This window comes from Microcaecilia unicolor, chromosome 5 (genome assembly GCF_901765095.1).
Source record: "Microcaecilia unicolor chromosome 5, aMicUni1.1, whole genome shotgun sequence".
NCBI lineage: Eukaryota > Metazoa > Chordata > Amphibia > Gymnophiona > Siphonopidae > Microcaecilia > Microcaecilia unicolor.
Window position 1 is genome coordinate 77,751,130 of NC_044035.1, and position 21,289 is coordinate 77,772,418.

The 21,289-nt window shown below is 44.8% G+C and overlaps 1 protein-coding gene across 1 annotated transcript in view; it reads right to left on the reverse strand.

Moving 5' to 3' along the window:
* CPEB3 (cytoplasmic polyadenylation element binding protein 3) overlaps positions 1–21,289 on the reverse strand; it is a 270,166-nt gene that overhangs the window by 98,059 nt on the left and 150,818 nt on the right. Inside the window, 2 exon segments of the mRNA XM_030203002.1 lie at positions 6,160–6,295; positions 6,297–6,328. Coding sequence (XP_030058862.1) covers positions 6,160–6,295; positions 6,297–6,328 — 168 coding nt within the window.

Sequence of the window (21,289 nt, forward strand, 5' to 3'; positions counted from 1 at the left end):
CCACAATTGCAATCTTGTACACATGTCCCTCATCAATTTGGAAACATTTAGGTGGTACAATTGCGTTAAATCTTTTGGTATACGGACCCCCAGATACCGAATTTCGCTATCCACCCAGTTCACCTTAAGTTGTCTAGAGCTGCGAGTCCCTTCCCCATGCACCATCATGGCTGTTGACTTTGCAAGGTTAAGAGTGAACCCCGAGAGTTGGCTATACCTCTCAATTATATTTAATAATATCGAAAGTGCTTCATTAGGGTTAGTAGTCAAAATTAGCAGGTCATCAGCAAATGCCAACACCTTAATCTCATTGGCTCCTATCTTAGCCCCTTGTATTGCCCTTTCCAATTTTATTGCTCTGAGCAGGGGTTCCAGCGCTATGATAAATAATAAGGGCGATAAGGGGCACCCCTGACGTGTCCCCCTGTATATCTGAAAATTCTCACTTTTCACTCCATTAAGGAGGATCGCGGCTGAGGGCTCTGTGTATAATGCAATGGTAGCCTCATAAAACCAGCCATGAAAGCCCATATAGCGCATTGTATCAAACATGAATTCCCAGTCCACTTTGTCGAATGCTTTTTCCGCATCGAGGCTCAAAAGTAGTGCTGGTACTTCCTCATGTTTGCTACGGGCCATTCCCAGGAGTAACTTACGGACATTCCCACCTGCCTGTCTACTGCGCACAAACCCTGTCTGATCTTCCCCGATCAGCCTCGGCAGAATTTTTGCCAGTCTATCGGCCAAAATCTTTGCCAAAATTTTGTTATCCACATTAAGTAGTGATATTGGCCGATAGCCCTCAGCCTGGTCTTCGGGCTTGCCCGGTTTCGGTAGCAGAGTTATAAGCGCTGTGTTTGCATACTGCGGAAACCTCTGAGACTCCACTACAGTATCATAATATGCCCCGAGGACGCCCAGGGAGGCCTCGGGCAATAGCTTGTAGAACTCCCCTGAGAATCCATCAGGGCCTGGCGCCGAGGAGAGCGCCAGTCCTCTAACCACCCTCTGGAGCTCCTGGCCCTGAATAGGTTCATTCAGCTGTCTAATTTCCTGGTCTTGCAAGCGCGGAACACCCAGCCTCCCCAAATAGTTATCCAAAGACTGTTCTCCAGTCGTCTGTTGTTTTTGGTATAGCTTGGAGTAATATTGCACGAATATCTGTCTGATGTCCTCATTTTTGGTCCGTAGCACCCCCTGGCTATCTCTCACAGCTGTGACCACCCGGTGGGGTTTCCAATTCGTTACCAAGGGGCCTGCTCTGTTTCCATGCCTATGCAATCTGTATTTTTGATAAAACATCGCTCTTGTGGTTCTCTCATGTAAATGTGAGTTAAGGGCTACTTGTATTGTCTTATAATGTTCCCATGTCTTTTTATTTGGGCTAGCCGCATATTGTCGTTTTGCCCTCTGTGCCTGTTTTTCCAGTTGTACTATAGCCCTAGCTATCTTTTTATTCCGTGCCGTCACGTACGCTATTACATCACCTCTGAGGACCGCTTTCGCTGCCATCCAATATAAACTGGGATTATCTAGATGTTGGCTATTGAATTTGGCATAATCTTCCCATTTTGTTACAATGAATTGCGCAAAGTCTTTGTTCCCAATAAAGGTACCCTGGGAATCTCCATCCCGGTTAGACTGAAAATAACTAGGCGCCCTCCATGTCCACCCACACCATGCTGTGGTCTGATATCTCCTCAGGACCTATTTCTGCTTGTAAGACTGTTGGGAATAGCTCTCTGCTTACCATAATGTAATCTATTCGGGAGAGGGTCCCATGTGCTCGTGACAAGTGAGTGAATTCTCTCTCGCCCGGGTGCATTACTCTCCATGTATCCAACACCCCCAAGGTGCTCATAAACACCTTCAGCGCCTTTGCCTTACTTCCTCCCTGTGTAGCCCCTTTAGGAGTTGAACAGTCTTGCATTGGGTCCACCACTAGATTGAAATCACCCAGTGCTATCAGCGGGCACTGCAGCTTAGCGCACTGACGTATTAATGCTTGGTAAAAGTGGGTTCATATATGTTGGGGCCATAGACACCCAGCAACGCCATTTCCTTCCCCTGTAGCCACAATTTTATTAAGACATATCTTCCTTGTTCATCCGTTGATATTAGTTCTGCCTTAGCAGCCACACTCCTTTTAAGGAGGATCGCTACCCCTCGCCTCCTCCCATCTGCCGAGGCTGAGAATACTTCTCCCACCCAAGACCTCTTTAACTTCATGTGTTCTACCTCGGAGAGGCGAGTTTCTTGTAAACAAGCGATATCTGCCCCATGTCGCCGCAATGCCGCTAGTATTTTTGCCCGTTTTACTGGCGACGTAATTCCTCCCACATTCCATGAAATGAAACGTGTTTTCTTAATGTGTGCCATGTGTTATTAATGTTGTACCCCAGTAGCCATTCCCATCTTTAATCTTCTCCCCAGGGGACCCAGCCTCCCCCCAGTGAGTTGTATAGATAATCATTCTAATACTAACAGTTCTTCTCCACATCCTATGTAGCAATGGCCTCGTCCCCATTCTGTGGAGCACGTGACATTCCTCATTAACCTCCTTGTTCCTTTCCCCGTACTTAACCCTACCCCCCTTACCCAACTCCCAAACCCCCTCCCTTCCTCCCCCCCCATCCCTTCTCCCCAATACCCAATTTTGCACCCCAGTCATTCTGTGAACAAGCACAGAATGTGTTCTCCCGTTAGAGGCAAGAGGCCCTCGCTCCCAGCGCTCCCTGTAACATCCTAAGTAACAACCACCACTCTGTAATGTAATCACAAAATTTCACATAACAGTGCACAATATCTAACATGCATCTACTCAACCTTCCACTGTATGTCCATTCTCTGCGAGGAAAGATTTAGCTGCAGCCACAGTTTGAAAATGATGCCACTTGTCCTGAAACAAAATCTTAAGGCGGGCTGGATACATCAAGGCAAATTTCAGATGTTTGGTAATTAACCAGGAGCATATAACAGATGAAATCTTCTCCGCTGTTCCTGAACAGACTGAGAGTAGTCTTGGAAAATCAATATCTTGTGCCCTTCATACTCGAGTTCTTTTCTCCTGAGGCGAAATCCATTCATTATTTCCACTTTGTGTTTAAAATTGAGTATCTTCGCCACAATCACCCTGGGGCGGTTTTTAGAGTCATCTTTACGGCCCACGCGGTACACTCGTTCCACCACTAGTGGATTTCCAGAATCTGTTACTGCTAGCTCCTTTGCCAGCCATGCCTCCAGCCACGTTTCCAAGTTCTTCTCTGGAACCTTCTCCGGAATTCCCACGATTCTTATATTGTTTCTCCTGGATCTGTTTTCCAGGTCTTCCAGTTTCTGGGCTTGCTCTGCCAATTGTTTTTTAACAAAGCTAAATCTGGGGTCTGTGATTGAGTTTCGTCCTCAATAGTTGAAACTCTTGTTTCTAAATCTCCAGTTCTTTTCCCCAAACCGTCCAATCTTGCCTGGAAGGACTCAAATTGTTCAGATAGCGTGTTCCAGCGCGGATCCATGGCTTTTATTACTGCCGCTGTTATTTGCTCCAATTGTGCGTCTGTGAATATTGGAGTTGGCGCCGCGACCGCGTCCGCCATCTTGGACTCGCTTCCCCCCGCTTTAGTTTTTTCTTTTCTCGATGATTTCTGTGCCATTTCCATCGGCGATTTGTGGAGGAACTTGTCCATACAGTGTGTGCACTGTACGCTATCGTGGCAGGCGATTGTTTTAGTTTAATTTCTCGTAAATGTTGGCGCTCAACAGCGAGGGACCTCAGAGCCGAGTTAAGCTGCTGCCGACCCGCTCACCGCATCACCGGAAGTCAGGTGAGCTATATTTATATTGTGGACCTTATTTAGCAGCTTCTTAGAAATAGAGCTAATTTGGATTTGCTATGAAAATTGTAAGAAAACTTATGCAGACAAGACTGTTTTCCTATTTTAACTACCTTTTCATTATTTCTATAATCGTTCTTTCACATTCAAAGTGTAATATAAAACAGTAAAACACTAATGCATTTTAATTATATTTTTCAACAGCAGAACATGGATAATGTATGGGGGGAGGCGTGAATACTCTTATAAGACAACAGACATCCTCTAGATAAAGAGATAGCCTATAGCCAATAATTAGGGTAATTATCTGATCCAAATGTGCCTACATATTTTTGGTTTCTCGCCCAGGATGTTTAGACCTCTACAGACAGTGGTGTGCTGGAGCCGGCTCGCAAGAGCTGGTCAATTTTTCTGACATCTTGCGAGCCGGTTGTTGAGGCAGGGCAAGCTGGTTCGCAGCGCCTCTCCTCCCCCCCCCCCCCCCCCCCCGAGCCGCGGGTCCCAGCACATACCTAAAAGCCTTTAAGGCAGCCACCCTGGTGATCTAATGGATTCTTCGGGGCCCAGGCAGGAAAGATCCCCAGTATTTCCTGCCCGCTGCCACCACCAACCCTTCACTGCCGCATCACTCTTTAAAAATGGCTGCTGAGACTTCCAACGGAAGTCTCGCGAGGCCGCCCTTGTATTTCTCGGCAGCTATTGTAAAGACGATGCGGCATGACCGGAGGGTCAGCGCTGGCAGCAAAGACTCTGGATATTTCCTGCCCGGGCCCCAAAGAATAGATCAGACAACCAGGGTGGCTGCCTGCGTTTAGGTACATGCTGGGACAGTGCGGCTCAGGGGATGGGAGGAGCGGGGAGGAGGCCTGGAGTAGGTGGGGTGGGGATCGTAGGGAAGATTCTCAAAAAAATATTTTCAAACATGCCGGCTTGTGCATACGGATGTGTACAGAGGAAGTATAATAACGGAATAAATTTTCACCGGGGGAGCGGGAAGAAGGTCTCGAATAGATGAGGTGAAGTGGGGTGAGGAATGTGGACCGGATACTGTAAAAAAAAAAAAACACCTGAATTTTCAAACATGCCAGCTTGTGCATACACACTCAGAGGAAGTGTAATCTATAGATAAGCACCCGTACACACACAAATCCCCCAAAAATCAACCACTAGGACCAAGATTCAAGATGTACTTCAGAGAGCCTGAGAAGGGGATTTCTTTAATCAGAAAGTAGTTTACAAGTGAATTGAAAGTGATGCAGAGTCAGATCTGCATGATTTGATTGAGTCTACAAACAGAATACTATCAACAGCAGAATAGATTCAGATAACATCAAATTTAAAAAAAATATTAATAAAGTACTCTGACATTAGCCAGGTGAAATCAATAGAATTATTCATCAGTTATTACAGTTTTTCTTGATGAGTCTATTAAAGCATAGTCTCTATTTTTGATTCTTTGAAATGACCCCAGTACAATGTAAAACAGCAGTACCTCCTATGAATGGCAAAATTACCACTAGCATGAGACCAAACACTATTAAAGGGACCTTTTACTAAGAAGGGCAGTAAATCCTGAGCAAAGCACCTCCTAATGCGGGACTTTTCTGTGCACTATGCTCAGATTTTACGTGGCCTTTAAAAATATATATATTTTTTAACAGATCGTGCATTAGTTGCTGTCAGCATGTGGTACCTGCAAAAAGTTAACACAGGAGCAATTACTACCTCCTGTGTAGGAGATGCTGTGCTCCTGTGTTAACCCAGCATTAACTAGTTAGCATAGAGTAATCCTAATGTGTCCCCTGTAAAATTTTTGGGTTTTTTTTTTATTGCTAAAGCATAGGTTAGGACACACTAACAGGTAAAATACTACAACAGTAGCCTGTTTTAACCATGCGCTAGGGTTCAACACCCTTTAGTAGAAAAGCCCCTAAATCAACAAAAAACCACTGCTAGTGCTAATTACAAGGGACCAGGCCAAGAGCTCTATTTGCACCGATTATATTTGCTACAGGTAGGCATTTCCAGTACTGTGTGTTATTCCAAATGTTTTTCATTGATCATTCTGAATAAGGGATTGTTTTTTTTACAAGTCTTTCATCTGCAGTAATTATTTTCCTGTCAATTTATAAATATTAGGTCATTTTTGCATGCAACAGATATGTAGTTTTGCAGCGTTCAATGACTTTCACCAAAAATTATATGAACTCTGGATTCAAGGGCCATGCATCTATGTACATAGCAAATTAGCATAACTGTACTGGTAGCAGGGTCATGATGGGAAATCACTTTATTTTCATGAATGGCTTTAATTTATAAGGCACCATACCTTCATCAATGTCAGGAGGCAAGCCTCCAACAAAAACTTTTCTAGAATAACGTTCCACTCTTTCACCATTCTGACAGCGAGTTGGAGAGCTCAGACCCGATGATAATGATTGATCACCATGACTATCATCTAGGAAAACCATCCTCAAAAGGAAACAGCGAAGACCGACCTGTAAAACATTTTAGAAAGTACATGAATAAAACATTTCCACATGCATTTTACATAAAGGCTCAATCAGAAAAGCTATTTTCTTACCTGTAATAGGCATTTTCTGTAGACAGCAAGATTGATCAAGTATACACAACTGGGTGATATCTGACAGTGCTGGGATGGAAATGCTCTCCCAGAGCTCAGAACTTTGTGGAAAACTCTGAGCATGCACAGCGGTCTCAGATCGTCAGTTAGTTCCAAAGCTCAAAGACTCAGGCAACCCTTGGGGATGGAGCAAGGATTGTGTGCCTTATCACTCCTACTGTCTATGGAAAACTGCTGTTACAGATAAGCAACATTACTTTTCCATCAACAAGCAGGATTAAGTCAGATACCCAAGTGGGGAGGGGGGGGGGCTTCCAAGCTTAGGGATACTCTGTATTTGTCTTGGTCTTTTGAGAAGCCCACGCAATCAAGTGCAAGAGGTCAGCTCCTGCAACAGAATATTCAGCACCACTCGACCAAAGGCACTGACCTGTTTTGAAGTTTGGTCCCATTAATAATGTGAAAGTATGATGAGCACCATGAAGCTGCTTTGCAGAACATATCCAAGTTTCAGGAGGGCCACCTTGGCTGTAATAGCTGTGGAACAAGTGAGTGCCATGGGGATGGCTGAAAAGGAGTACTATAGGAATGAAGAATGGGGGGGGGGGGGGGGAGTATGAAGGGACTACTGCAGGCTGAGAAAAAGAACTGGCGGTAAATGCAAGAACTTTACATGATGGTGTGGGAAGACCTGGTGGGGACACTTCCTAAATGAGCACTAGAAAAAAAAGTTAGAGAGCGAATGCACTTGTGTATGTTTATGTGTCTGGTGGGGACACAGAAATAGAGCTTGTCTTTGAGAATCTGGGCTGGAATAAACAGTTCAGTGATGCAAAGGTATCTATACACATACTAAGTGAAAGGAAGTTTTCAGCCCAGGGAATTTTCCCTGCTATTTCTGGAGAAGTGAAATGCACTGTGTTGTCTGGGGGGGGGGGGGGGGGGGGGGGGTCCATGGAGAGAAAATAAGTAAATCTGGAGAGGGGGCACACAAACATATGTTTGCCTAGGGCCCAATACAGTGTTCACCCAGCCTTATTTGCACCTAGATCCTTACTTCAGAAATGGTAAAACGGTGTCTCTCTTGCTTCCTCTCCGATTGGACAGTGTCCCTTGATGATACTCAATACAATATCAATAACAGGATTCTTACTAACCACTATATCCCCTGATTAGGGTCCAATGCGGTTTACAGATTAAGAACAGCAGCAATACATCAAGATAAGTTAAAAACTTAAATATTTTTTTTAAATCACCATCTACCAAACAAAAAGGTTTTCAGTTTTCTTTGAAATACATAATTTGTCTCGGTTCTAATGACAAAAGGAAAAGAATTCCAAAAAGGAAGTATAAAGGAACCGAGTTAATGGCACAATAACCAGATTTATCAACAATTCTGATGCAATTCCATGAATAATATAGATCAAACAGGACAATTTAAATAAGATTCTTTCCTGAAAAGAAAATGAATGCAAATTATCTATACAAGAGGAAATGCTATTAAACTTGCTAAATTTATGGCAATTTTGTGCAAGCGCTTAGAGCATTGTATAACTTACCGAGAGCGCAAATACTGATAAATGGCAATGTATCAGGAGAAATACAGATTGGTAGAGGAACAAGACAGGGGTGTCCTATGTCGCCCCTTCTTTTTGCGCTCCAATTGGACCCGCTTATAAGGGATATATATGATTGTAAAGCGATATCTGGGGTACAATTTAAGAAACAGGATTTCAAGCTAGCTGCATTTGCAGATGATCTGTTAATGATAATAACAAAACCAAAGAAGACACTTGAAGATCTTTTAGAGATCTTCCGCGAATATGGAGATTATTCAGGCTTCAGACTGAACATGGACAAATCGGAGGCCCTGGCGATCAATGTGAGTATCCAAAGCTTATGGCTAGATGGATTCCCTTTGAAACAAACACATAATTCCTTTACGTACTTGGGTATATTGCTACCAATTAGACCGAGAGAGACATATCAATTAAATGTAGCAAAATTATTAGAACAGACCTCTCAACAACTAAACTACTGGGGCACCTTGACGCTATCCCTGTCGGGGAGGATCAGCCTTATAAAAATGGTCATACTACCAAGGTGGCTTTATGCACTACAGATTTTGCCTATAGCATTACTAAAGAAAGATATAAAACAACTATATCGGTTAATGTTTAGGTTTTGTTGGGACAAGAAACGAGCTAAGATGCAGCAACAATATATGTTGGGAGGTTGGAAACAGGGAGGACTGGGAATTCCCAACATTAAATTTTATAATATGGCCTGCCTTTTACGACATGTGAGGGATAGGATTTGCCAAACTCAAGAACATACACCCCTTGAGATAGAAGAAGAGCTCTTTAGTCCATATCGCGTTATTACACTACTACACTTGAGGAATGCAGAAATACCACAAAAACATAGAAATAATGTACTACTTAAACCAATAAGAGAAGCATGGAGGTTTATAGGGACATTGCTGGGAGGGGACTCAAAAATCACTGAACTTATCAATATTAAAGGGAACCCAGCCTTTATACCAGGGATGGAAAACAAAACTTTTGACAGATGGGAACAATTGGGGGTAACTGAGCTAGCAGATGTTTTAGATGCAATGGGCGGCATCAAACCGCTGACACAGTTGATAGGACAGAACGAACAAAGCTGGGGAGATAGGTATGCACATTGCCAACTGAAGCACTATATACAATCACTAAACAAAGAATTATTGAATAAAAAATTAGGAAATCAAATTAAGATTTTCTTTGATGAGATCACTGAACATGCCCCCTCCATATCACAAATACATCAAAAGCTGTGGAGTCTTGCCCCGGGGAAAGATTTGACGCAGATCCGGCAGAAATGGGAAAAGGATGTGGGAAGGGCATTGGACACATGGGATATGACAACACAGCTTAAAAATATCCCATATATAATAGGAGGAGCTGATTATAGAGAGTGTGCGTACAGAGTATTACACAGAGCATACTTTACCCAAGTGCAACTGTTTAAATCGGGGGGAATTGAAACGGCTATGTGTTTGAAATGTAATAATTTTGAGAATACATTATACCATGCATTGTGGGACTGTGTGCCAATACAACGCTATTGGAGGCAAATAACTACTTATCTTTCAGGGGTGGTGAGTAGTAGAAGAGACATGAATCCATTACAACTGGTATTAGATATGAATGAAACACAAAGGAGATTAAATGCTGACAAAACACTGTTGTGCCGAAAACTATATCTAGTAGCAAGAAAATGTATCATGCAACATTGGACTGTAGCCAACCCGCCGACCTTTTGGCATTGGCGCAACAAAGTGCATCAATTGCTGGTTTGGGAGGCCAAAGAAGCCAAAGGACATTGTAAAAGGAAAACCCGATTCTTAAAAATATGGGGATGTTACTTAGATAAGATGACACAGAAAGGACGTAGTCTTATTGTTAACTCCTTATAGGCAATACTATAAGATGACAGATACGGGTTTTGGCATATAAGAGTTGCTGGGAGGGCTGAAGGGAGGGGGGAGGAGGAAGAGGAAGGGGTGATTAAGGGAAAGGGGGGGGGAATAAAGATCAAAGATTGGACATAAGGAGATCAACAAGAAAGGGGAATAGCATTAATTTAGGTGATTTGAACAGAATATATTGGAATGAGAGCAAATGATGTGGAACTGCATTGTATATAACTGAGGATGTAAATGCTTGTTAATATGTAGACTTGTTAAAAAATAACACACATTGTTGAACCATAAGCAAGGGGATGGGGGGGTGGGGAGAGGGAGAAAAATTTCACAGAAAAATTTGATGACACTTTAGTCAAAGGTCTGTTAAAGAAGACAGAGATCAATATTAAGTTTATGTTTATTGTCTAAGCATGTTGTAAACTGTGACATCAATAAAACAGTTAAAAAAAAAAAAAAAACATAAACTTGCTAAATTTAAATATTAATCTGGCCGAAGTGTTCTGAATCAGTTGAAGCTCTCTCATAAGCTTCGAAGCTAGCCCCAAATACAGGACATTGCAGTAATCAAGATGAGGCAGTATTAGTAATTATATCAATAAAGCAAAAGCCCTTTGCTCGAAATAAGGGCGAACCAATTGTAGTTGCCTCAGTTTAAATGTTTTTCTCCATAATTGATTTATTGGTTGTTCAAAAGACAAGGAAGAATCCAGAACAATTCTGGACTTATTTTCAACTAGCAAAGTAACATCAGTAGTCAAGACTAATAAAATTAGGAGTAATAACGCCATGATATTTGAACCACAAAATGTTCATTTTAGTGAAATTAAGCTTCAACATGTTAGTTATGGCCCAATATTGAATCCTCTTCATACAATTATTCACCTTTTGTAAATTGTCTGGCATGTCTCCAGAAACAGGTAACATTAAAATATCATCTGCATAGGAGAGTAGAAGTTCCCCAGGGTTCAACCCTCCCCCTCCAAGTCCCTTACCCTCCGGGTAAATAAACTTCCGGTGCCTGGCTCTGAAGGCCTCTCTTTTTCTTAAGCTGGCTCTGTAAGGGTAGACATCCTCTATCCTGGCTTCTCCTCTCATTAGCTAGCGGGAGCTGTTGTCCTAGTATCCCCTCTCCCTTAAAACGACCCAGGGTCTCTCCTGGCTCCTTTCAGAAGTACCGTGCAATACTCCAAGTCCCTGGACTAGCAGTCTTTGCAGCTAGACAGCCTCCTCTGTTCTAGAGGACTGGTCTAGTCACTATGCCTTTAATGCAGTTTTAACTCTTGGCTGTGCCACCAGCCCTAGCAGTCTTTTTATGCTTCTTATTGCCCTCCACTTCCCCTTTGGTCTGAGCGCCTGAGTTTCATTCTTTTGTCTAGGTATTTGTTTCTAACGTGTAGGGGTTTTTTTTTTTGGGGGGGGGGGGGGTTTAAAGTATGCAACAGTTTGTGTTTTCCTTTTGCAACTGTAGATTCTGTGTACCATTGTTCTCTTATTCCAGGTGGAGGTATTCTTGTGTTCTAGAATATTTGCAATGCTGTTGCTGACTTGTCATAGGGTAGGGTTAGTGCAGATTAAGCATCTATTTGCAAGATTTTGCGTTACTTCTCAGTGTAGTGGAGGGAGTGTCTGTTGCTCTCACTGATGTGACACCAGAGTTTGAAAGGAATGCTACTCTAATTCTACTTCTGCTCTGTACCTGTTGAGGAGAATTTTATTGATTGATTTGGGAATGTCCCATTTGAATGAATAATTATACTCAATGGGAGCAATTCTATAACTGTGCACCAGAATTTAGGCACACCAATACCATATGCTAAGAACCAGTTCTATAAGGCATTATAAGCTACAAAAATGGTATGGGATTTGTGTTACAAGATGTATGAGAAGAGACTTGCTGACCTGAACATGTATACCCTGGAGGAAAGAGAAACAGGGGTGATATGATACAGACGTTCAAATATTTGAAAGGTATTAATCCGCAAATGAACCTTTTCTGGAGATGGGAAGGCGGTAGAATGAGAGGGCATGAAATGAGATTGAAGGGGAAAGAAAGCCAGCAGATCAATAACACAAGAAAAAGATTTTATTGAAGATACCGTGTATGAACAAATCGCCCGGACACTCGAAGTAGTATAGCAGGAAGTTTACTGGCAAACTTGGTGGTTTAATTCTCCTCCGATGCTGTATTAATATTTCATTGCGCTTCTGTCAGCCTTTAAGGGCACTGATAATTGTTTGTCATACATAACAATAAGTGCATCATTTTATAACACGGCACTTGTAACATTTTAGATATTTTATCATTATGTCGCACTTAGTGTTTATATATGTGACATTGCTGTGCCATGACTTTGTTTTGATTGCAAGACGTTTTGTATATAGTATTTTTTATAAACACATCGCACTAGTCATGTCAATACACAATGTAGTGTCAATACACCCACCCTATGATACCTAAACTAATGTCATATTATTAGTCTTGATCCGCTCTAATTTTATTTTTTGTTTTTTATTAATTCTTTTTGATTTATGATTATAGGGATTCCTGTTTGATTTGGTTTTTTTCTTGACTTTTATGCACCATATGTAACATTTTTATTGTTTACATTTATCTTCATTTTTTATCTTCATTTATTTTTATTTTCATTATTTATCTTTCATTTTCATTTTGTCATAATTCTTCTTTTCCCTTATTTATTTTTAATTCATTTTTCTTAGTTCAATACATACTACCCCATTTCTCATTTTTGGTAACAGAGTATTATTTGATTGTGTCCTTGTTCACTTTTTTATAGTTGCCCCTTTACGAAGGTTTCAAATTAGGTATGTGCCCTTTTATCATCTCATTTATAAATTTTTTTATACATGGGAAAATTAGGTTCTTACTGTGATAATTTTCTTTCCTTTAGTCATAGCAGATGCAGCCATTACAGATGGGTTGTGTCCATCAACCAGCAGAGGGAGATAGAGAGCACACTTTTTTCAGTGCCTCATACCAGCTTGCTCCACTGCCTCTCTTCAGTATTTGAAGCTTCCAAAGCAGTATGGCAAACTGCAATGGGAATAACATGAGCTTTCCTCACAGCGAACAATGGCCCTACAACAAACGGCATTAACTCAGAATGGAGGGAATGAAACATCCTCCCGGAGGGCATAAACTCATCCTCCACTGAGACATAACTGGAGGGAATAAACTCATCCTCCCGGAGGGAATAAACTCATCCTCCAAAACACGAAACTGGAGGGAATTAAGTCACCCTCCTTTAATTGAACAAGAATCTCGAAGACTGTTTTCCGACTTTCTCCCAAGGACGGAATCTCCAGGAAACATGAACAGAACCTGAAATAGATTTACAGCAGATAGCAATCAGACAGGGAGGGATCATGGCTGCATCTGCTATGACTAAAGGAAAGAAAATTATCACGGTAAGAACCTAATTTTCCCTTCCTTGTCATCAAGCAGATGCAGCCATTACAGATGGGATGTATCAAAGCAATCCCTAGATAGGGTGGGAACAAGCCACACCACGCGCCAGCACTTGCGCTCCAAAATGTGCGTCCCTTCTGGCAGCCACATCCAGCCTGTAATGTCGGGCAAAAGAGAGCTTAGAAGCCCATGTTGCTGCACTACAAATCTCTTGAAGAGAGAGTGCTCCAGTTTCAGCCCAAGAAGAGGAAAATTCCTCTAGTGAAATGTGCTTTAAAGGCATCAGGCGGAGGCCGGCCGGCAAGCAAATAAGCTGAAAAGATAGATTCTTTAAGCCAGCGGGCAATAGTGGCTTTAGACGCTGGAGACCCTCTGCGAGGACCTGATAGCAAAACAAACAGATGATCAGAGGTCCTGAAAGAGTTAGTAACTCGCAGATACTGCAGCAGAGTCCTGCGCACATCCAACAGGTGCAATTGCCCAAAAGATTCTGGAAACTCCTTCTCGACAAAGGAGGGCAAGAAAATAGGTTGGTTTAGGTGAAACGCTGAAACCACCTTAGGCAAGAAGGAAGGCATGGTCCGAACCGTGACCCCGGACTCTGAAAACTGCAGAAAAGGGTCTCTACAGGACAGCGCCTGGAGCTCTGACACCCATCTCGCCGAAGTAATGGCCACTAAAAGAACGACCTTCAGTGTCAAATCTTTCTCTGAAGCACGCCGAAGCGGTTCAAAGGGAGCACCCTGAAGGGCCTTCAGCACTAGCCCCAGGTTCCAAGATGGACAAGGTGCATGCACGGGAGGACGGAGCCAAAGCACCCCTCTAAGAAACCGTGCCACATCCGGATGAGCAGCTAAAGACACGCCTTCAACCTTGCCACGCAGGGAGGCCAACGCTGCCACTTGCACCTGCAGGGAATTATAGGCCAAGCCTTTTTGTACACCATCCTGCAAAAAGAGACAGGAGCCCGCAGGGGTGTGATCTCTTTGGAAGCACACCAGACTTCAAACTGGGGCCAAATCCTGGCATAAGCCACGGAAGTGGAACGCTTGCGGCCTTGCAGGAGAGTGGTAATTACTTTATTGGAATAGCCTCTGCCTCTCAATTGCGCCCTCTCAATCGCTAGGCCATAAGACCAAATCGGCCGGTGTCCTCCATGGTCACCGGACCCTGTGATAACAGGTTGGGAACCAGAGGTAACTGAAGGGGATCCTCTACGAGCATCTGTCGGAGGTCCGCATACCAAGGCCTCCTGGGCCAATCCGAGGCGACGAGAACCACTTCTCCTGGATGCAGCCGAATCTGCAGGAGCACTCGCCCTATCAAGGGCCACAGAGGGAACACATACAGTAGGCCTGGAGGCCAGGGTTGAGCCAAGGCATCCAACCCCGCCGCGCGAGGATCTCTCCGTCTGCTGAAGCAGCACAGGACTTTGGCATTGGTGCTTGTCGCCATTAGATCCATCACGGGCTTGCCCCACTTGGCACATATCTGCAGGAACACTGTCTGCAAGTTCCCACTCCGCTGGATCGATCTGATGCCTGCTTAGATAAACGGCTTGCACGTTGCTCTGACCTGCAATGTGAGCTGCCGACAGAAACTATAGATGCAGCTCGGCCCAGTGGCAAATTTGTTCGGCCTGCGCGGCTAGAGCTCTGCACTAAGTGCCGCCTTGTCGATTTATGTAGGCCACTGTTGTCGTGTTGTCCGACATCACTCTGACAGCCAATCCTTCCAGGGTCACTTGAAAGGCCAGAAGCGCCTGAAACACCGCTTTCAACTCTAGGCGGTTGATGGACCACTCCGACTCCTCGAGTGTCCAAAGACCCTGGGCATGCTTCCCCTTGCAATGTGCGCCCCAGCCTTTCAGACTGGCATCTGTCACCACTAGGCACCAATCGGGGAGCACCAGCGGCATTCCTCGCCGCAGCATGCTGTCTGAGAGCCACCACTACATGCTGAGTTGGGCCGCAGGGAGGCAAGAGAGTCTGCATTGATAATCCTGAGATACTGGAGACCATCCTTGGAGTAGAGCATACTGTAGAGGTCTCAGGTGCGCTCTCGCCCAGGGCACCAGTTCCATGGTGGCCGTCATCGATCCAAGCAGCTGGACAATGTCCCAAGCATGCGGGCGAGGCATCCTCAGGAGCAGACGGACCTGATTCTGAAGCTTGCACCGCCTTTGCTCGGGTAGGTACACATACCCCGAGGCTGTGTCGAACATGGCCCCCAAATATTCTAGAGACTGCGAGGGGGTCAGGTGACTTTTGGCCAAATTGATGACCCAGCCCAGAGATTGAAGTACTGAGACCACTCTGGCTGTTACATGCTGACTCTCTGCAGCAGAGTTCGCTCGAATGAGCCAGTCGTCCAGGTATGGGTGAACCCGAATACCCTCTCGCCTTAGAAAGGCAGCTACTACCACCATAACCTTCAAAAAGGTGCGGGAAGCTGTGGCGAGGCCAAAAGGCAAGGCCCGGAACTGGAAATGCTTTCCCATCACCGCAAACCTCAGAAACTTCTGGTGCGGGGGCCAAATTGGAATGTGCAAGTAAGCTTCTTTCAGGTCCAGAGATGTGAGAAACTCTCCTGGCTGTACCGCCGCAATGACGGAGAGCAGGGTTTCCATGTGAAAATGCCGCACTCTCAGGGACTTGTTTAATTCTTTTAAGTCCAGAATAGGGTGAAAAGACCCTCCTTTTCGCAGCACCACAAAGTAGATGGAGTAGCGGCCACAGCCGTGTTCGGCGGGAGGTAGCGGGGACAAGGCCCCTATCTGAATCAGACCTTGTAAAGTCTCTCTACCGCCGCCCGTTTGGCGGCAGAACCGCATCGGGACTCCACAAACACGTCTCTTACAGGGGCGTCGAATTCTATTCTGTAACCGTCTCTGATCAGGTCCAAGACCCACTGATCTGAGGAAATGTTGGCCCACTCCTCGGCAAAGAGGGAAAGACGTCCTCCAATGACACGACTCAAGGAGAGGGCCAGCGCACCATCATTGAGAGGGTCGCCCCTGAACTCCAGGCCTTGAGCCAGTGGCTGTGTAACGTTTGTCCGAGCGAAAGGAGTTCCTCTGCTGAAAACGGGCACGAGAAGTGAACCCAGCAGAACGCCCCGGGAGAAGGCCGTGAAAGGGCAACTTCACCAACCTTTGCTTAGAGGCCATGTCAGCCGCCCAATGCCGTAGCCAAAGAAGACGGCGAGCCGCCACTGCTACTGCCATGTGTTTAGCCGAAGCTCTGACAATATCATAAAGGGCATCAGCAAGAGAGGACAAGGCCGACTCCATCCGCAGAGCCACATCTGAAAAGGGCTCCGCTCCATCACCGGGCTGTTCCACTGCCTGTTGCAACCAAGCCAGGCATGCTCTAGCAGCATAACAACTGCATGCAGACTCCCAAATAGTGAGACCTGCAATTTCAAATGACCGTTTAAGTGCTGATTCCAGTCTACGGTCTTGAATATCCTTCAGGGCAACACCTCCTTCAACAGGGAGGGTAGTTCTCTTTGTCACAGCTGTGACTAGGGCATCCACTTTAGGCATAGCGAAGCGAGCCATATGCTCCTCACTCAGAGGGTAAAATTGCCCCATAGCCCTGGAAACTTTCAAAGGTCCCTCGGGGTCAGCCCATTGAGCCGAAATAAGCTCTTGGATGGAGTCATGCAAAGGAAAGGCTCGAGCAGGCTTTTTGGTACTAGCCATCCTAGGATTCACAGAGGAGGCTGTGCCACTGGCAGGGTCCTCAATAGAGAGAGCTTGCAGGGCATCAGAAATAAGCGCTGGCAGCTCATCACAGTGGAAAATCCTCACCGCTGAGGGATCGTCCAGATCCTGAGTCACTTCTGCACCAGACTCTGGCTCCTCAGACCATGAAGGCCTGCCAGAGTCCTCAGAATCCTCGCAGCCTGACCACGGGGGGGAAAATGGAGGTGCAGCACTCTCTGAAGGGGAATGAGCCCTTCTGCGCTTCATATTCTTCCAATTATCAGGGAATAACGCCTCAGAGGGCATACCCAGGCTAGAATCCACCGGGGGGGCATTAGAAGAGGCCCATGCCAGGCTTTGTGGGAGAGCTCTTTTAAGCATGTATGCTTTATGCATTAATAAGACAAAATCAGGGGAGAAAAACTCACCCTGGGCACCCGGATCTCTGCCGGGGCTAGTAGCTCCCATATCAGCATCACTCCGAGGCCTCCCCCCGGGCTCAGGACTCTCCGTCTCAGCGGAGGTCGCGCCATGTGGTAAATTCAAAATGGCGTCCGCTGCCAGCTCAGAGCGCGAAGAATTGTCGCTCGCCATGCTCGGGTCGGCTCTAACATCTGTACAGCACAATTTACAGAGCCCCGCTGCTGATCTGCGCTTGCCACACTTGGAACAGCGCTTTACTGTCTCCACAGCCATCGCCGAAAACGGTAGTAAAATTCAAAATGGCGGTTCGCGCCAAAATCGCCCCGATCGCGGGCCCACCCCGGAGGAGTCAGAAAACACTCTTACCTCACTGAACTGAATATCACAGCTCCGGTCCCATAGAAAAGGCAAGGAAAATACCTCTGTTCCAGCGTCTATGTGCCAAAGCGCGATGCGACTTTTTTTTTTTTTTTTTATGCTGTGAGGAAAGCAGAGGTAAATAGAACTCCGGAGGCTCAGGTGAGTGGGAAAGGCAGGGAAAGGGCGAACCTATGTGCCTGCATCCACTGTTGGTGGGGAAGGACAGGGAAAGCTAAGCAATGTGTCCACATCCACGGAGGTATGGGTAAGGCAGGGAAAAGGCGAACCTATGTGCCTTTAAAGTGAAGCTGCTATAGCCTCCAACACCCCTGCTAACAACTGGCAAAAGCACAGGAGCAACCTCCAGGCAGATTTTAGATGGAGCTTGAAGAAGCTGCAGCCACTCTGCTAGGGGAGATAGAGAATACTGAAGAGAGGCAGTGGAGCAAGCTGGTATGAGGCACTGAAAAAGGTGTGCTCTCTATCTCCCTCTGCTGGTTGATGGACACAACCCATCTGTAATGGCTGCATCTGCTTGATGACAAGTAAATTTGTATTGAAGTTCGTAACCTATACCAGTGCCCTTGCTTTGCTGTTATGTGATGTCAGATTTTATTATGCTTTTATATATATGTTTATATGCACTGTCATACAATTGTTGCATTACATACACTTTTATATATATATATTTTCTTATATATGCTCTTTTATGTGCATGTATGTATGTATATATATATATATATATATATATATATATTATTTATATTGGACAGTGCGTAGCAATATGATTATTCATGTAATTATTCTAGTATACTCTCTATTATACTTAGTAATATTCCATATTTTATTATTTGTTTTTTGTCAGTTTATATATTTGATATATTATGCTCGTATGTGTGTTATATTTTATTATGATCTATGATCATTATTATATATTTGTTCATTGTAGCCCCTGATGCAGCCCTAGGTGGGCAAAACATGGCCAGTGTCCGGGCAATTTGTTCATACACGGTATCTTCAATAAAATCTTTTTGTTGTGATATTGATCTGCTGGCTTTCTTCCCATATTGGATTTTGCAGATCGTTTGCCTTGTTGTTTTTTTATGAGATTGAAGGGGGGCAGAATCAAGAAAAATGTCAGGAAGTATTTTTTCACGGAGATAGTGTTGGATGCTTGGAATGCCCTCCCGCGGGAGGTGGTGGAGAGGAAAACAGTAACGGAATTCAAACATGCGTGGGATAAACATAAAGGAATCCTGTTCCGAGAGAATGTATCCTCAGAAGCTTAGCTGAGATTGGGTGCCACAGCCGGTGGTGGGAGGCGGGGCTGGTGGTTGGGAGGCAGGGATAGTGCTGGGCAGACTTATACGGTCTGTGCCCTGAAAATGACAGATACAATCAAGGTAAGGTATACACAAAAAGTAGCACATATGAGTTTATCTTGTTGGGCAGACTGGATGGACCGTGCAGGTCTTGTTCTGCCGTGATCTACTATGTTACTATCCAGCTTATAATCGAACGAGAAAAACGCCCAAGTTCCGACCTAAATCGGGAGATGGACGTTTATCTCACAAAAACGAATAAAGCGGTATAATCGAAAGCCGATTGTTGGGCGTTTTCAACTGCACTCCGTCGCGGATGCGGACAAAGTTTATGGGGGCGTGTCAGAGGTGTGGCGAAGGCGGAACTGGGGCGTGGTTATCTGCCGAACAGAGATGGGCGCATTTCACAGATAATGGGACAAAAGTATGCGTTTTTAGCTAGAATTTATGGCACTTTTCCTGGACCCTGTTTTTTCACGAATAAGGCCCCAAAAAGTGCCCTAAATGACCAGATGACCACTGGAGGGAATCGGGGATGACCTCCCCTGACTCCCCCAGTGGTCATAAACCCCCTCCCACCTCAAAAAATGATGTTTCACAACTTTTTATTTTGACCCTCAAATGTCATACCCACCTCCCTGGCAGCAGTATGTAGGTCCCTGGAGCAGTTGTTAGGGGGTGCAGTGGACTTCAGGCAGGTGGACCCAGGCCCATCCCCCCCCTACCTGTTACAATTGTGCTGCTTAATGCTTAGTCGTCCAACCCCCCCCCCCGAACCCACTGTACCTACATGTAGGTGCCCCCCTTCACTCCTTAGGGCTATAGTAATGGTGTAGACTTGTGGGCAGTGGGTTTTGAGGGGGATTTGGGGGGCTCTACACACAAGGGAAGGGTGCTATGCACCTGGGAGCTCTTTTACCTTTTGTTCTGTTTTTGTAAAAGTGCCCCCTAGGGTGCCTGGTTGGTGTCCTGGCATGTTAGGGGGACCAGTGCACTACGACTCCTGGCCCCTCCCACGAACAAATGCCTTGGATTTATTCGTTTTTGAGCTGGGCGATTTCATTTTCCATTATCGCTGAAAAGCAAAAACGCCCAGCTCACAACTTGGCGAATAAAACATGGACGTCTAATTTTTTCGAAAATACGCTTGGGTCCGCCCCTTCACGGACCCGTTCTCAGAGATAAACGCCCATGGAGATAGGCGTTTCTGTTAGATTATGCCCCTCCAAGTGTGCTAAAATGCCATTATAGAATAATAGAGTAAGTTGGCATTGATGTGTCTAAATGTAGACATGAACAGTTATGCCAGGTCTATGGCAGGTGTAACCATTTGTGTTCGTATCTAAATGCAGCATTTTAGCATTTAACCTATAGTAAATTATAGAACAGCAGTCTAGCACTTATATATGTGTGCATATTTGCATAAGTGCTAGCATTCTATAACATAGGTGCACAAACAGAGCCTAACTTTAGGCACCCTGTAATTAGTGGGTATATGATTTACATAAAATTGAATGTAAATCTGTGTGGGTACTGAGGTGGAGCTGGGGGCAGAGCTTGGGTCTCCCCAAACAAAAAGGCATTCCGCTGCCTCTGAGAGAGGGGAGGGTAGAAAGAAGGAGAATGTTAGATGGGGGGAGGGAGGGATATGCTAGACTGGGGGAGGCGCCGACTGCTAGTTTGCAGGGGGCTGCCAGAGACCCTAGCACCGACCCTGTTAGGAACATACCAAATGGAGACAGTATCTTCTTAATAGGAAACAGCAAAGAATAGTATGATTAACACAACCACCAAGCAATCAAACACCTGAACTGAACGGTCATAGTATGTACGATGACAACACAGGCCTCCAAGGCAAACAAGTCACTCTACTGTTGTTCCAGTAGTCCTTTCACAACTGGAAAAGAAAAAGGAAAAAAATTGCATATAAGAAAAGGCTATGAAGATTGGGCTCTGCAATTTGGAGAACAGAATGCTGAGGGGAGATATGACTGAGGTCTATAAAATCCTTTGTCAAGTGGAACTGGTAAACACGGATTGATTGTTAACTTTTTCAAAAAGTGAAAAGAACTAGGGGACACACCATGAAGCTACTAAATAGTATATTTAAAAATGTAATAAAATATTTTTTTCACTCAATGCATAATTAAGCTCTGGAATGC